At 41.4% G+C, this 18,316-nt stretch overlaps 1 protein-coding gene across 1 annotated transcript in view; it reads left to right on the top strand.

Moving 5' to 3' along the window:
• LOC139295020 (peripheral-type benzodiazepine receptor-associated protein 1-like) overlaps positions 1-18,316 on the top strand; it is a 55,201-nt gene that overhangs the window by 11,092 nt on the left and 25,793 nt on the right. Inside the window, 4 exon segments of the mRNA XM_070917073.1 lie at positions 10,466-10,573; positions 10,992-11,120; positions 12,637-12,813; positions 13,447-13,629. Coding sequence (XP_070773174.1) covers positions 10,466-10,573; positions 10,992-11,120; positions 12,637-12,813; positions 13,447-13,629 — 597 coding nt within the window.

Raw genomic sequence — 18,316 nt, 5'->3', positions numbered from 1 at the left:
AGTCCCAACTCACATCTATTCATTTTACAGTGATATAAAACAGGGAAAGCAGCAAACACCACATTGGAGAAGATGCAACCAGAGGATTTTGGCTTTTTTTTTTTCAAAGATTGACTCAAAATAATAAATTCATTATTAATTTTCTATAAATCAACTAATCGATTCTTTCTATTTAAAAGGTCACAGTTTTTTATGTTTTGACTATTTCACTTAACAATCCAGATATGATTCATTCTTGTTGCTGATTCCGTATTGCTCATGTTTGCCACAAGGTCCTACAATGTGTGTGTGTGTGTGTGCGCGTGTGAGTGTGTTTTATTGGCCAGCCATGTAATGACTTATGAATAATTGATAGAGCAGTGAGAGGGGACTCTCTGGAGTATTTGTCTCTCACCATATCCCAGCCCAAACATCCCTGTCTGTCTGTCTGCATCGAGCTGTAGACTCTCTCTATGGAACAGGGGTCAGGCGTTGTGTTCGCTGTCACATTCATTCGCAACTGTGGAGTCGGGGACACATCCACACACATATACTGCACTGTATGTGGGAGGTCCTGAATATATCCTGTTGATCAGTCGACTCGTATGCATTTACTCCGAAGTATTGCTCACTGTTGCACATATTTGCCGTGACAAAGATTGAACTTGGAAGCTTTTATAAAGCCCTGTTGCTCTTTACCACTGCAGCTGCCCTTTAGTGTATATCCTCCAACAGCTAAGAACATCTTAGGATGCCCATTATTGTTTCCCATTTTCCTGTCATCGCCAACTAACTGTCATGAACCTAACTTATGACACCTAATTCCAACGAATTAGGTACAAGTATAAGAACACATATGTTTATGTTTTGGGCCTGCAGCATTTGCCTCTTTAAAGGCTTTTGCTAAGACCTAATATCACTCAGAGTCTGTCTGGCACTCCCTCCTCACGTTCACATTCACTAGCCTGCATCCAGACTGCTGCACATTTGGTGTCTTCCACGGGCTCTCTGCTGTCTGTGACATTTCTGCATTGCTTGGTCCTGCTCCCAAACGGCTGGTGAGATTAAACCCATGATTACTTGTGGTTCACTCACAATGGGCAATGCTTTTTGCCTGGAGGAGGAAAGGGAGACTCATTTTGTTGACGCACTGAATGTCGAGAAAGGTCAATTTGGCTTTTCATTACGGGAGTGCCTCCACTAGATGTACATCTATTGAATGTGACTGGTTGTGGACCACTGTAATAGTTTTCAGACATTTGAGTGGTGCATTGTTGTCAGAGACTTATTGACTGTCTTGACCCTCTGCTGTCCTGTCCTAGACAGGGTGTGTCTGTGTGTGCGTTTTATTAATGGTTCTGCTGTCTTCCAAGCCTGGTCCACCCCCTGCTCTTCTGAATATATTAAATATACAGTATCTGCCTCATGGCTAAGCCTACTTCTAGATCATGATATCACATGATTTGCACAGTATAGAGATATACTGTATTTTTAAGGTCAACACATTTCCTTCCTTTTGATTGTTGCCTTTAAACGAGATGCTACCTAATTAAATGTATTGAAGAGAAATGTAGTGTTAACTCAAAGTGTCAAGGGCAGTTCAATCAATATCTTGTGACTTTGCCAACAGAGAGATCAAATAGACTACTTGAACTCAATAAGCTGTGAACTCTTGAGTAGAACAGTCATTGACTAAACACCAGTATGATAGTGTTCAGCCATTTAGTTTGATATAACATTAACATACCTCTGTAAATAACAATGGTTACGTATGTTTGCACCTGTCTGGTGATTAACGGGTACTTCCCCTGCTCACTGAGAACATGTCTCTAAACTGGAAACGTCTGGGGGGAATTTCCAGCTCTTTATCAGTGAGCTCTGGGTGATGAGATGCTGGCAGCGATGACAGTGACAGAGTAGGAGGAGTGATTTTTGGCAACATCAAGAATGGCAGGAAGGTCCTTGCGGGGCCTGTTGGATGCATTTTTTTCAATTAATTTTATGCACTTCCATTTCTGGCTGAGTGCATTGTAGCTTGTGGAGGTCAGCCCAGGCTGTACAATGAAATTGGCTGTTGTTGTGTCTGTTGTGCTAGACCACAAATGAAGTTGTTGCCAGTGTAATAGCGGGGGGTCGAGAGGGCTTGTATGCATATGCAATTTTCTTTGACAAGATTAAGGGTTATATTCTTTTGAAGCTCTCAGGGTTGAACCTGTGGAGGGTCGGAGGAGAAACAAATCATCTATACTACAGTTTGTCTCCCCTCTCTCCATTTTCTGCTGACACTGCACTAAATGGAATAATCTGGCAACCCCTCCCTCTGTTCATCTTTTGACTTTTTAAAAGCCAGATGTTCTCTGCATGTCTGACATCTTATTAAGCCCTCAGGGAATTGTGACATTTTTATTTGTGGACTGTGATGTGATGAGGCAGCCATGCTAGTATGGATTTTGATTACTGTGTCAGTAGTGCAGTGTTGTAATGGCTTTGTAAGAAAGAAGAGAGACAAGATCTGAGGGCTGATCGGATGTTATAATTAATACACCTACCACGCATTGCAAATGCTGAAACATAGCTACCATGGCTTCCGTGTTGATTTCTTCCCTTGGATTAAAATCACTTCTTACATAACAGATGAATTAGCCCACTGCTACATGAGAATGCGTCATGTCTTCAGAGTCTGATGGTTGGAAATCCCATCACTGCATGTAAACTAGGGTTAGGGTTAGGTTATGTGCAGAAATGTATGCACATCTCATATTCTAAACTTAGTGGAGGGGAAAGGCACTAACAAGCATTTCCAGACAGTGCATTTCATTTTTGCACAGCCTCACCCAGAGGACGTTTGTATGAGGGGTTGGTAGAGGTAGATTGCTGGGCATCTGGGGGAAGTAGAAGGGGTGTCTCGTGTTGGCTCTTTGTTCTCTAACGCCATAAGAGAGACCCCCTAATCTGTCACCGTCAGGTGCCCTGGGGGAGCTAGATACAGGAGGGGATTTGAGAGGACACTTAAGAGGGCTTCTTCATGACTTATATATGAGTATAGGGAGAGAGCTGCTGTTAATAAAATACCTCGGGCCACAAACAGCTTTGTGGTTCTTTTTAAAGAGATCTTTCTCTGCTTTTTTTGAGACTGCTGTAGAAAGCAGCCTCCCCGTTCCTTTACCATAAGGACACATTTTGCAATGCCCCAGATCTCAGATGAGCTTAAGCACTTGCCATAGTCTAGCTTTTTGTCCTATGAATAAGGTGAATATTGCATATGAAAATAATATGCAGTAGAGCATTGGAGACAAACATTTCTGAGCATTCTTTGCACTGGCAAATTCATGTGCAGTGGAGCGTTAAGCCACAAGAGATGTATGTGGTAATAGAGTAAAACATAAAGGACTGCTATTCTGTAATGTAGAAGATCAAAACGCTTTCATTCTTAAACTTTTTTCACGTCTTTTGAGGATGCAGAGCAGTCTAGGAAACCTCAACAGAAACCCACTGATGTTGTCGGAGACGGAGATAAAGAGAGTCATTGATCTGGCTCTAAATTATAACGCTTCACAGATACTGTGAAGTCCATTAGTGTCCACTTCAGTGGGAGGGGGGCCATTCCCAGTCTCTTCTGGATATAGCTATTCTGTTTCTCGCCTCTGCTGGTAATTAAAGCTGTGTTCAGGAGTAATTTCTCCGACCATGCGGTGTTTGAGGGTTGGGTCTACGGGACTATTATTGCTGGGAGCAGACAAGGCCTGGATTAATTAAGGCACATTTCCAGATTCAGCAGACTGCCTCCTTCATGCCAATGCTCTGAGCGAATGCTGCTGAATGAAACTCAGCAGCATGTACTTGCAGGCTGTGCATTGTGCATTTCTAAAAAAGAATCTGTAGTTTTCTGAAAAGCCAGAGTACAAAATGTAGGATGATCATAACTTCACATCAGAAGCTCTCACGATATTGAGTATATTTGAGAACCTGATGGACTCTTTTTAAAAATACAAATTCTTCTGCATCTCTGAAAGAAACTGCCTCTAGTATCAGGTTTTCGTACAAGTCCCAACCCACACTTGGTATAATTACTGGTGTATTAATGTATTGCTTTAGTAGTAGACCCTGGGATTGCTTGGGTTGTAATACAGACTGTATGGACTTTGGCTGAAATGATGCTAAAATTGGAGCTTCAATACTTCCACTTCAAATATGTCTAACAAAGAGTTCACATGGCAAAACATGTGTGTGTGTGTGTGTGTGTGTGTGTGTGTGTGTGTGTGTGTGTGTGTGTGTGTGTGTGTGTGCATTTGCTTATGCACATCTCTGTGTCTTTGTCTTGCAGTCTCCTTAGAGGCTTATAGTGGGGGATTTCTAGCTGTCAGCTGAAAATGCTGATGTTGGTGTTTCTGTAGACATTTCCATACGCCTTACAAAAGCTCGCCGTGGATTCCAGACAAAAGGATAATCTGGTTGTGAGACCTTATGAATATGTAAGAACAAGTCCACAGACATTTAATGATCTATTTGAATCTTTGTTGATAGGTAACTAAAGGCACCTATTATGTCACAAATATCTCCTTTCTTTACAGCCTTTCAATTGTTCTTACATTTACTGTCAACGTTTCCTGCATTTAAATTATTTCTGCTTTTTTTTTCTGCCAAATAAACTATATAGTAAATAGTTCTGCAAAATATATGCCTAACATTTCAGGGGGTTTACATTTTCATCTAAGAAACCCCTCTTTTAACAGCTGTGTGATGCAGGAAATCACAGCACAGTGGAGATAGGGGGTTCCCAGTTGGTCAGGAAAAATTAAACAGAAGAATGTACGGTGGCCCTGAAAGCTCAACACACTGCAAATAGACAAAACACAAGCAAATGGAGAAAACATGCTGCAAAAACTGAAAACAACGAAATTCAGAAACTTCCTGCAAATACAGAAAATGTTTTTTTTTCTAAATGCTGTGTGTGTGTTGTCCAATTGATGAAGATGTTGTCTGAATAACTTAAATGCAAAACACTGTTTTATTTAATAGTATTGCTAATAAAACAGTTACTGCATGAGCCCTAGTGCATGCTTTGATAGAACTATTAGAGCAATTCATTTAAAGTTTCCCTTTGTTGGTATTCTAAGTATGCACAGTTTTAGAAGCTCCAAATAAGACTTGTCAAGATTTGTCTTAATAGGCTGGTTTCTATCTGGTGTCTTTCTTTAATCTACCCATCGTGTCTGTGTTGCTTCTCTACTAGCTTGCAATAAAATGCCAAAGACGGGATGAATTCCAGAAAACCCTCAGCTATTTTAATTTAGACCCTTAGAGGCATATAAAACAGCAACTGACCCAGATAGACAGAGGCAATTTAGCCTGCTCTCTTTACGAAGCTCAGTCTTGTCTGTGTCAGCTTGTTATAAGAGTAAGTAACGCACGTGGATAATTAGTAACAAGTCACTTCTCTTCAATGTTACTGTTTTGTTTTAGTGCCTAAAGGTTCTTTTTATTGACCTTTAAAACTTCATTTTTATGATAAACGGGATTAAAGTGACTCTGAATTGCTCCAGTTGCATTTACTAACAAGGTCAGTAACATATGTTGGTGCTGGAACAACCTGCTGTGTTTCCAAACTGTGACAGCCATGTGATGGTGGAGTTTGTCCTTCAGAGGGTATACTTAGACTTTTGAGTACAAGTGGAACCTGCAGCATTGTTTGGTTCAGCTGGATGAGTGTCTCTCACACATACAGATCTCCCATACAGAAATTTCAGTGTCATTGTAGACTAAGGTGTTTGTGTGAAAGGGGCGTCTGTGTGAAAAGCTGTTTTACAGACCTTTCTTTGTAATAATGTGAAAAGCGCAAAGTGATTCAGCTCCTCTTCGTAGGTAGAGAGAGCAGCAGAGAATGGCCTTATGATGAAAAGCTGACCCAGATGCCATAGAGGTTTTTCACAGCGCAAAATATCTCACGCTCCATTCTGCTTTTATCAGCTGCAGTCTCACAAGAGCTCTCACTGCAGAACGAGGACTGTGATAGGAATGGGCAATTTTGCTAACTGTGTAGCACATTTTAGGCATTACATAATCACGTCTTACTTGGAATTCCAGATGATTTCTGCCTTAATAAGTTATGTATGCAGACAAAAAAACTATTTTCCCAGCTTCACAATCAAATAGAATAATCAGCTTTTCCATATTGACAGCTATTACAGTGATACAATACAATACAATTTAAAATGTTTTTAAAACGTCTATGGTACTTGAGGATGTGGTCTGGACCCTGCAGGCTGTAGACAGTACCATTACGGTAAGCAGTGTCAGTTATGTGTATGGTGTCAGTGTGCGTTTTATAATCTGTTATCTATCCACAATTATTGCAGACAGATTCAAACAGAGCATAGGGAGATGGCTCCATTAGGCCCGTCTGCCCTGCCCAAGGCTCAGGCTCTCCTGACAGACGCTTGTGTACAGACCCCTGCCCTCCTGCTACTGAGTTACATCTGCCTTGCTTACTGAGCCAGGCCCATGTGGACGCAGCGCTGCTGTAAGAGAGGAGAGCTGGCTGAATGCTAATATATTGGCCTTGAGTGGACCTCACCACCTGCAGCCCTTTTCTGTGGCAGCAAGAGAGGCAAGGTTTTTAGTCTGTAAGAAGCCAGCATTACCTCATGCCTAAAGAAGAGCCTCCGGTGTATTTCAGTGCGATTCCCAGGGAACAATTACAAGACATGGATGGACTCCAACATCATTAGAATCAGAATGGAGGCAGGCGGAGGCTGAGTTCACTCTGGCTGGCCTTCCTGTGAGGTGATTGATTGGGCTTGAGCATCGTCCTCCTGAGAGGAAGACTGGGACTTTGGGGCCGGCTGACTCCTCTAACTGATGGCAAAATAACTCTCAAGGACACAAAGTTTCAGGTTAGCTGAGGCTAACTCTCTCTGAGCCGGCAACATAACATCTCTGCTTAAATCTGCTCATTTCGGCTTCAATGACATTAGGTGGTGTTATTAAGTGTAAGTGGTGTCTTGTGTCCTTTTGCCATTGCCTTGGTATAGCATACTTTAATAATGGCATCCTGTGGTGTGTCACTTCTAACATTGCTATGATAGGAGGGTCAAAATATTAATTTGTTTTTACCTTTTACTGCTATGTGTTACAATTTTCTAACAACTGAACTAGTAAACGACTGAAAGACCTTTATTGTCAAGCAGCTACAAGAAGTATTGACAGAACCACTGAGGTTAGCGGCTGACTGCTCTCTCCTTGCTTGATTAAAAATTGGTCCATATCGAGATTTGGATATTGTCAGCAGATCAGTAGAAAATGTTTCAGGGGAGTGAAGGCAGAGAGGCAGCCACAGTGAACTGGGCAGATGATGAGGTGTGCGCAAACCTTCTTGCTAAGCCATACCTTTAATTGTACAATCCCTTTATTGTAGAAATGCACCTTTCCTGTGTCATTCCTTCTGATCACAGCTGCTTGCAGCACAGCATGGTGCGGATGTCCCAGCCGTAAGGAAATCCAGTGGCATGTCTCATTTGAATTGGTTGCTGGTTTTAATGTTAATGTTATCCTTAACATTACAATGCGAGAGATAAATCAAACCAAGACAGTTGAATAAGCAGTGTCCCTGAAAAATTCATGTATCATCAACAAAGCAAACAGGCTGGTCACGAAGTGCTGTTTGTAGGTTTTTATGACAAGCTATGCGCTTTTGTGTGCAGTTTCACTACGTGCCCTAATACATTATCTAAGGAGGATGCCTTTCCTGCACATGATCCTGTGACAGATTTATTACAGAAACATCTCGTTCATGTTGTAAAATTTTCATTCATTCCTATAGCATCATGAATCAGGAATAAGACCCATAAACAATATGATTTGACATTTTTGTCTTGATTTTACTACAGGCAGACTTACTTTATATGCTCGCAATTTTTACTTCATAATAACTACACATAAAAAATGCAGCTTCCTGCAGCTACACAATAAATGCCACCCTGTGTTTCACCAGTTGAAATTTTAATGTGAAGCAGCGGCAGCAGGATGTTCTGTTTGCAATAGCAGTAACTTAATACAGCTCTGACACAGTGCAAAGAGAGTGAAGGCTGTTATCTGTAGAATAAATTCTGCTCAATGACATGTATGTATCGTTTTACTCTTAATCCCTTCAGAGTCCAGCGTGGGAATTGTGGAGTCTGCCACTACCAATAAAAACTGCCATATAGAGAGATGATTACCTAATGTAAATGCATTAACTGGCTATTGCAGAAGAAATGCCAACCATAAATAGTAAAAAATTGGGTTTGATTTCATGAAAATCTTAAGGATGTAACTTAATGTCAAAAATAAGAGGTGCAGTCATGCTTAACCAGAATAATGAGATGACATTGTGTCTTACAGTATCTTAGCTGGTGCCCAAAGAGAGAAATCAAGTTTAAGGAGAATGTACTTGCTGACTCAATGCCTGTATTGATTATAAATGTCGTCCAAGAAGCATCTTTTTTTTTTTGCCTACAGTGACAAATAGTGATCACATCTTTGCTTTGACTGCAAGCTTTTCACAACTGATTCAGACAGTATTGGAAATGTACTAAAACATGCACTTACTTTAGGGAACTGCCCCGAGTCATTTTGCATTTATAGCTGTGCTGTGTCCCTCGACTATCTTAAATTTCTGCCACTTAGATATGGAAGTTTGGCAGATTGTTGCAAATATTGTGACTTACCCTGAAAACTTATGGTCTTCCTGGCACTAGTTTGTAACCCACTAACTAGATATTCAGACAGGATGTCCAATGTTACCATTACAATGGTACTGGAAGATGAACACACTGGAGCCTCAGCTGCTAGTTTAGTAAACAGCTGGTCATTAGCGTTGACTTAATAACAGGTACAGTAGCATTAAAAACCCTCCAGGGAGCCGCCAGATCGCCCCTCATCTGCAGTCACCAAGACAACGCAATCTCACAAGATGATGCTCATATGACTTTTTACAGCACCATGTCACCAGGATGTTTCATATAACGTTAGTCTTTGTGCTGTTACAAAAATGTCATTGTGGCAGAGGGCTGTTTCAGGTTAGTAATGAGGTCCCGAGAGTATAATGGATACTCAATGGAACGCGTTTTAGCAGGTTTACGGGTGTTTCACATGTGGAGCCATCTGTGTGTGCTTTTGTCATGCTGAGATATGTGGTCTGCTACAGTCTAGGCACTTGGAGAAGCTCTTGTCTTACGCATTATGGGTAGGGGCATGCAGACCGTTTTATACTAGTCAAGCTGACCACCGGTAACATGAGGCAGTGCTACCTTGCTCTACAGTAATGCTCTCTCATCATACGTAAGCATCCAAAGTCAGTATAGTTGACTGTTTTGTTGAAGGTGTTTATCTGTTCGCCCTGCCTGTCCATCTGCTCTCGCTGCAGCCAGTACTCTCATGTGTGCCAGTTCCACTCTCAACCCTTCCCTCTGAGCCTCGGGGCTCATTTAGAGCATCCCTGTCACAGAGGCAGGATGCCATCGTTTCCATCCAAATCTGAGGTTTCTACCACTTCCAGGTTTCCTCCACGTGGGCGATAAACACCAATGACAGTCTTGATCACCACATTGACTGTCTGCCACATGTACTGCTGCTTTGTTGAGCTGTCTGTTCACTAAGCGCTAAACTAAAAATCTTATTTGTATAACGCCCAGTACTATTACACTACATAAAACAACTATGACACCTCATAATGTGTATTTGTTTCAGTACATGACAACTGACTGCAGTCATTAGGTATATTCTGGGTTTGGAAAGTGTCTCTGGGAAATGGACACCTTTCTCAATTCTTTATTTCTAACCAAACAACAATCACAGTCCATGGCCCTAAGGTGCCATCCTCACTTTCACTAATTTACTATGTATGGTAATGTCCCGTCCATGTAGTCATCATTAGCACAGCTAAAACAGCACTGAAGTGGCTGTGGGACGACAGCTAAAGCTCTGACTTGAGCTCAAACAAAACTCTATTAAGAGACCTGAAGATCACAAATATTTTAAGAGCACGTCATCACTGGATGGCAGGGTGTAGATTGATGACAAAAATATATGAAATAACGAGCTGAGTAAAAACTTAAAGAATATGTGAATCCATCTGTGTGTGATCGCCTTTCTCTCTCGCTCTGTCTCTCCTTCTCCTCCCTACATAGCTCAATATGAGATGCCGAGTTAGTGGGATATAATAGGTGTTCAGTGCCAGTGGCAGGCTGAGTGAGTTGCTCTAATGAAGAGCCATTTCAGTGGGCTGTCGTCTGCCGGCCACCATTAGATAGGGCTATGTAAACAGTGGCGGACGGCTGAGGGAGGCTTTTCTGCAACTCAGAGACTGAACGTGGTTTAGGCAATTCCAGAGAAATGAAACTTGATCCCTGTTTCACTCTTCAAATAACAGATACACTGATAGTCTTGTGTTTTATAAAAACAAAAAAGCCAGTAGTCGGTAAACTCTGCATCTGTCTTGTTTTTTCAGAATGGCACCGACTATGGTTTCCTGGTACGTCAGAACTCTGAACTCTTGCGAGCCCTGGATGAGCTGGAGAAGACTTGTACCACACTGAGGGAGGAGAATGGCCTGCTGGTAGGACTAAAAATAACAGAGAGTTTGTAGTCTTGACTAAAGGCTTCGTAGAAAGTAGGCCAGGTGCACAGAAAGGGCGAACAAAACATTGAAAATGTGTATTGTTTCAGTTAGGTGCTGTTACTCGCCCCCGATTTCTTTTTTCACAGTCATTTATTCAGTTTATAAATCATCATTATTTTTTGATCATTATTTTGTCAGCGTGTGGGCCTTCCCCCATGTGTCTTCTGATTTCCACTGGTAACAAAGGAAGATGATATAAAGCGAGGAAGCATGCAGCTGAGTCCCTCTTCAAACCATTAATAAGCCTTTCTGAATAACTGTTTTTGTGACTTTCTTGTTTGCCGTCGCTGTGTGGGTGTTATATTATTTGCTGCAGGCATTGTCTGATGATGATATTTGTTTCCCGTGTGTTTAGCGGAAGAGCAGCGCCCCAGAGACCGAGGAGAAGGTCAGGCGCTTGAGGAGAAAGAACACAGAGCTGGCTGTTCTTGCTAAGAGGCTGGAGGAGAGGGCTCGAAAACTGCAGGAGGCCAACCTCAAAGTGGTAAACAGCAAACAAAATACCTCAAACATTGTCACAGCGAGCTGCATTGCCCAGCGTGTTTGCCCCCATCCTGACCCAAATACTGGGAGTGACTAATTATCACGCATCCAAAATCACCACATCACCATAACATCCGGTAATGACTTGAGTGGAATAGTTCAGCATGTGATGAATGGCAGCCTTGTTGAAAAATACCAGCACCCTACTGAATAATTTAATGCATCACTAGAATGGCTACAAGAACTCAGTTTTCAGTAGAAAGTCCAGGAAGTCTCTTGAGAGGTAATATCTCTACAAAAGAGATTACATAAAGCAAACTACAGCTCAAACAGTCGAAGATGAAAACATTTATATTCCTCTGTGAAATGTTTCTTGAATGCAGTATTTTAAAACCTGATATGTCTGCAACTCCTCCAGATGGATGTTATGTTTTACTGCGGTTGTCTTGTTTCACAGCGTAGTTTGCCAGTGAGCTATCAGCTGTACCTCTACATAGACATGAATGTCAGCGTCTATTTTTTCAGATCAGGGGATCAAGATTGAAAAATGTAATAGGTTACAAATTTGGTTATACACTGGTTGAATCCCTCAGCGTATGCAGAAGCTTGTCAGACAGACTGTAGCTTCAGCTAAACTTCTGTTGAAACTCAACTCACTTGCTACTTTTAATACAGTAGGTATAAATGCCTATGCAGTGTTTCTGGGCATCTCTTTATTGAAAGAATGCAGATTTGTGACGTAACAGAGTAGGGATGCTGAGTGGTAAAGAGCCTCCAGCACAAGTCTGTCCTGAAGAGCAGAAGTGAAGAGTGCAGTAGTCTAGCAAACAGTTCAAGGACCACCTATCTGCGTCCCGGCTGCTACGGTCACTGGCTGATATGTATTCTGAGTGCACCTGTTCACCAGACTGAGGGAGGGACAACCCCCCCCCACCACTTCTGCTGCTCACTGAAGGGCAGAGCAATGCAGTTCTGACTAATCTACACCAACAAAAGAAAGACTTGTAAGAGCAGGACGCGTTCGTTAAACTACTGTTTTTGGGCCTAATTTAATAGCAGATTCTTTAGAATCTCTTTGGTATTACTTGTAACCAAAGTGAGAGCCATACATTCCTCACAAAACACTGACAGCTCTATGCTCAGTAGCTGGACAGTATTATTACTGGGCTGTGTTAATAACGCTGCCTCTGTATAATATTAAAGGATTTTATAGTTTTTTGCTGATCTTTGACTATAACCACTGTCTTCAGCAGGACAGCACTAGTAGCTCTGCTTTCCCTTCACCACCTGCCAATAGTCTACAGCAAGCATTCCTTCATGTTGTTAAAAGAGCTTGGTTCATGTTAAAGTTTAAGAATATTCTGATGAATCCAAGTCATTTTAAAAGTATTTCCAATGTTTATTTTATTATTAATTCCCTCTGTTTAAATGTGTAAACTGTCAGTAAGGGTGTATTCCAGACTTCTTCCATGAAACCTTTCTGGCTTAATACACACTTCCTTCTTGTTCTTGTGCAGGTGAACTCCCCGTCACTGATGAGACCCGGGTCAGTGGAACAGTACAAGAGGGCGTTTGCCCGTCAGCGAGCTCGTGACCTCGCCCAGCACGCCGATGCACTGCTGTCTAAGGACAAAGAGATTGCTGCCCTACAGCAAGAGTGCAGAGAGCTGGAGGCTCGGCTGGGCACCACTAAGGTACTCATAACACAACTCCTCAGTAACTCAGTCCACATTCTACTGTGGTCACCAATTTGGACTTGGGCTTATTCTCAACTGAAATCCTCATTTAGTATATAGACCACCGCTCTCCTTAACATATCTCTGATCTTCATTGATCTTTCAAGTTTTTCCCATAGTGTTTCATCTAACCCCACTCATCATCCCTGCCTCAGGCTCATAATGCCACAAGCTCGCTCTCTGCTGGACAACATGGGTACTGCTCATCCTAACTCCCTCCTAAGCCCGTATTACAAAGGCTGCGTCACTGCTGATGACTAGATGACAGTGCAGGAATGGGCTGCCTTTCTAAGTGCCTGTTTTTAATTACTGGCACAGTGACTTAGCTCATTCTCCTGAATGTGAACATCTGTTGGGTTTAATAACGACGGGTCTTACAGGGTGAGCTGTGCATTGATCTAGTGAGGATGTCTGTGCACATTTTCACCCTGTGATAAGGATTGACAGGGAGGGAGGGTGAAGTGATCTTCTCAGCTTGAATGGGGAAATTGAGATGCAGCAATCACTAAAATTAAAATACCAGCAATGTGCTGAATTGATGACTTTGTTGTCTCATGGCTGTCTTTGATGCATGTGTATGTGCCTGTGCAGGGCTCCCCTGTTCCATCTGGCAGAGTGGAATTTGAGAGGCTTCTCAGGGAGTCTCAGAGGGAGGTGCTGCGGCTCCAGAGGCAGCTGTCGGTCACATCATCCAGACAGCAGCACGACCATAGCCCTGACCCCGGTGGCCCAGAGAAGTGTGGGGAAATTGAGAAGGAGGAGGGGGAAGAGAAGGTAGAGCCACCTCCTTCATATCAGAACGCAGCACAACGCTGACCCCTGTTGGTCTTTAATTAGTGAACCTTGTCTATGCACACGAAAAACTGGTGACATCAAATCAACTGTAATTTTAAGACATGAGCTCAAAATAGCAATGGCTAAGCTAATTCCATCATAGTGAAATAAAAACACTAACAATGTGCCTATACTGTAACCTAAGTGAGTGGAAAGGTGCAACTCTTCATGAAGAACTGGTGTGCTGATATTGTTCAGCTGGTTTGAGGTTCAGTATGTGATTGCAGACAAACACAGACTAGGTCATGTTTTCACAGCCCGGAGCGTGATACTGCTGGTACAGTATTATACGTTGTTCGGTGATGTCAAGTTAAGCCCACTGAGTTTTTCTAAAACCTAGTGTATATTTATGCTGGTGTGGATGCTGTTTTGCAGTGTTATATAATGGCTTGTCGTTGGACCCGATACTAATCTGCCACAAGCCATAATGAGATGATTCCCTGTCTTGAACTTGGGCCTGATCAAAGATACACAGTCACACACTCTGATCCTCTCTGCATTTAATACTGATCTCCTCTCTATTCAGTTCTTAGAAACAGTTCTCCACCGGTGATGTGATGTTCAGATATATCAGTCACAGGCAGAAAAAGTAGAAAACGCACATAAATATTTTGAATAGGTTACATAAAGCAGAAAGGATGATATCTGTAATTGTGAAATTTAGTTAGCGACACCACTGAACATCTGTAATAGGGGGAAATGTCATTTACCATGTCTTCTTGAGAGGCACATTTTAAAGGTATCATTACTGTGCATCAATATGAGATGACTTAAAGGCATATGTCTCACTACTTCTTACATTTTTTTTTGTGAAATTCTCCACTGCCTTTGAAGTAGAGTAAATTCTCTGCCTGTGAAGCTCAAATGAGAATGCCGATTGTGGTAATCTCTCGTTTGTGGGACGCACACACGCACTCCCAGAGGCACGCGCGCACCCAGAAAGGGGCCATGTTGTGTGAACTCTAATCCCCTCTAACAACAGAATGGTACAGTCCAGTAATCCGCTCTCTGTTGCTGTGGCAGCGGTGAGAGGGTTTTGGGTGGTAGGTAAGACTCCAGCCGCACTAAAGACTTTTCTATCTCGCCCTGCTCTGGATAACTAGCAGGCCAAGGAAAGCCTTGACGTTGCCACAGATCACACGAAAGGGGTAGGTCATCTTATGAGTTTTGTTGTCACTGTGTGTAGGTCTCCGTGGTCCACTGTAGTTCTCCTTGGCAAACCTCGTATGTGTCTGCTTGGATGTGAGACTGAAGCCGTGCAAGGACTCAAAGTTGAGACTTAACACTGAAAACTAGTGAGCGTCATGACGACTCAGGAGTGTGAGAGAATTGGCTGAAGGCAGTGAGTGCATTTGTGTTAGATATTAAAACCGCCAGCTTATTCTGAAAGATTATTAGTACGTTAGTATGACAATATGACTCACAGCTAAGGGGATTTTTTCTTTTAGGTCTCATAGCTGTTGTTTTTTAATATTCATTTCAGTAAATCCTGTGGTAAATCCCACCCTTGTCTGTGATGGAATGCCACTTTCTTCCAAATCAGAAAGACGGGACGTGCATGAGACCTAGTCAAGGGCAGCCTGTCAGAAAAACGGTTTTATGACCGTCATATTCTGGAGCTTCCAGATGCAAAATTTAGACAGGCCGACTTAGTGACAGGGTGGTAGAGCGTTTGATTGGTGGACATCGATATGCTCCGTATTAAAAAGAAAATCAACGGCCAGGCCAATCCATTAAGGTGCTTTTAAAAGAAGTGATCCAGTTACCCGTTTCAGTAGTCTGCAGGGATTACACCAATGTGCTTATGGCATTCAGGGCCTGCTGAATGGGATCTGACCCTGCTTTAGTACGCATGGGCCCAAGGTGTACTTGATCCTTTAGTATACATGGCCCACATCAGTGTGAGGTGTACACAGTGGCACCTCCCTGTGTGAAGCAGGTGAGCTTCTAAGCTAGGACCTCATCTGACAAAAACACGACCTGCTGTGGCCTCAACATGAGGATGGACCTCAGACAGACTTCATCCTTCTTCAGGCCATTTATTGATCATGATTTGTATGACTGCCTGTATACATCCAGCAGGATTTGAGTATTTACTTAATATGGACAATATCCTTTACTTTAATTATTTTGTTCCATTCATTTTTGAAAGTATTTTTTACTGTGACTGAGAAGCTAACTGTCACATTCTTCATTCAATTCTTATAATAACCACCAAAATGACGAAATAAACATTTTAGTTTTAAAAGAAGCTCAGTTCATCATATCGTGTTAAACGCACAACAAGCACAGGAGTAGAGATAAGACGGGAGAAGGCCTTTCTGATTTTTGAACTTTAAACAAGTCTTCTCTGTTGTCACATTAAGATCTATTGTCATGTCTCATAATCACGCCACACTTAATGGCACACTATGAAAGGGAATTTAAGAAGTGAGCAAATGTCTTTGTATAATATACATTTATACTGTATGAAAGCCTGACATAAACTCAGTGCTTGAATGTATAGTAAACAGGTATGCTCACTTATAATGCTATAGCTCATATTCATTCCTATTCATTTCATACATTTTATAAAATAAAAGTACATATAAGTTAGACTGACTAATAAATGAGTGCTCCTTCAGGTAAAATATGTTACCTATCACATCCCTCTATTTAAATAAAACAAGTGTGCATGCCAGGGAGTTTTATGTTCCTCTGATTTTAGCATCCCAGCTCCTTATTAACTGTTAATCTGTAGAATATTGATGTTTGTTTGCTGTAATTGGTAATAACTGCAGGGTCATATAATTATGGACCCAGCACATTTTCAATCAGAATTGCAACCAGCTTTTGTCCCACCAAATGACTCTCATTGATGATTTATTTGACTCCAGTGTCTTCGGGGACAAAGTTTCTCCAGAGTGTGTTTGAATGTCTTGTCCTGCTCGCTGAGCAGAAATGGCATTAATAATACTCATTTGCACAAATATCTCCGTGTGTGAATTCCATGGAATTTAAGAGTTAGCTTTTGAAAGCTGGAACTGATATATTAAGATTTGAAGCTGATGCTAACCATAGCGTCTTTGACTGGTCGGTTGGTAATTCATATTTAATGAAAGACCTGCATGGACACAATAAATCAGCAAATCAATGCATAGTTTAACTATAATGTTACATTTTAGGCAATCGGCCTGATGAGAGCAACTGTTGAAGAGCAAGAACCAATCAAACAAACCACTGGTGTCAGTATCTAGCAGCTTTATATTAATGCAACTACATTTTCTCATTTCTAAGGGATGGTCATTTATTTTTAAACACTGACTGTTTGAGTTTAGGCCAATTCAAGCACAAACATCTTGAAAATATGCTGGTTAATTTATCTATTTAACGTATAGACTGAGTGGTGCTTTGGGGACTCTCTACAAATGTTTACATGTCCTATTCTAATCATGCTCTGGCATTTTATTAATTGAATTAATAAAAGTAGTTCATGGTAATGGACGTTCCTTCTGTTTGGCGGTAGGATTGAAACAACCGGTGATTCCTTCCTTTAGTGAATGTGATGCTGTTTTTGCAGGGTACATTTTGATATTCATCTTCCTAAATAAGAATCACAGCGAAATGAATCTTATTTAAGATATTAAATATGGATAAGAATTAATTGAATATTCATTGGAAAAAAACAACTTTGCTAGAAAGGGGCCATATTACTACCCAGATATGACTTGTGTGCCAAGAACTGTCAAGTCTTGATTTAGTTTCTTAATATATTATAGTTTTACTTCTGTATATGGGACTTTGAAAATGTCAAAATGCATTACTGTTTTGCTCAGAAACGTAACGATTTGTAATGTAATTTGAATGTGTTGGAGCTTTTGATGATCTTTTCTCCTAATTGTCCATATGAGAATAGAGAATTAAACACTCCATCGTGACCAAGGACATGCACGGTTTGTTAGGTCACACTAAGTTTTGTTAGGTTAGTGTGTTGGCACATAAACCTTTGAAATGATTCATAATAGCCTAAGCCTTGGTCTAATGCTCTCTATGACCGCCCCTTTATTCCTCATAACATTGTATAAATGAGGCATTATGTAATATTCCCTCCCTGTGCTCATTCGTCAAAACCATGTCGGAATTATATCACACATCGCCTGAACCCTGATTATATTTGCTTTGGACTCATCATTGTGAGCTCTCGCTTTCCCTTTAGAAAAAGGATTGCTCCTTTAGAGGATTCGACCTGGAGACTGACAGCATTGTATGTCATACTGATTACAATATGTTTCACTGTGTAGTTATATGAAAATATCTCATCGTCTTAAAGGTAGGAATGTTTGCTTCTCAGCAACATCTCAGCAATGGTATGAAAAGCTTTGACTCTCCTTAACTTCACCTGTGGTAGAAGTAGCTAAGCTGAATCAGGTTCACTTAATGCAAAGGAGTTAAGAACATGAGAAGAGCTGCAAAAGTATTGAAATAACAATTCAAAAGGATGGGGTTTGTTCTTATTTGCATAGGAATCTTACTTATCCTCTTGTGTGTCACTCCCACCTTGGCACATGGCTGTCAGGTTGTAGCAGCAAACGCCACACACACTTAAGCCTGCCCACTCAATGATTATGAAGTGCTACAAGCTAATTAA

The sequence above is a fragment of the Enoplosus armatus genome, chromosome 13 (genome assembly GCF_043641665.1).
Source record: "Enoplosus armatus isolate fEnoArm2 chromosome 13, fEnoArm2.hap1, whole genome shotgun sequence".
Classification (NCBI taxonomy): domain Eukaryota; kingdom Metazoa; phylum Chordata; class Actinopteri; order Centrarchiformes; family Enoplosidae; genus Enoplosus; species Enoplosus armatus.
The sequence above is the reverse complement of the archived record's forward strand: the minus strand, read 5'-3'. Positions and strand labels throughout refer to the sequence as shown.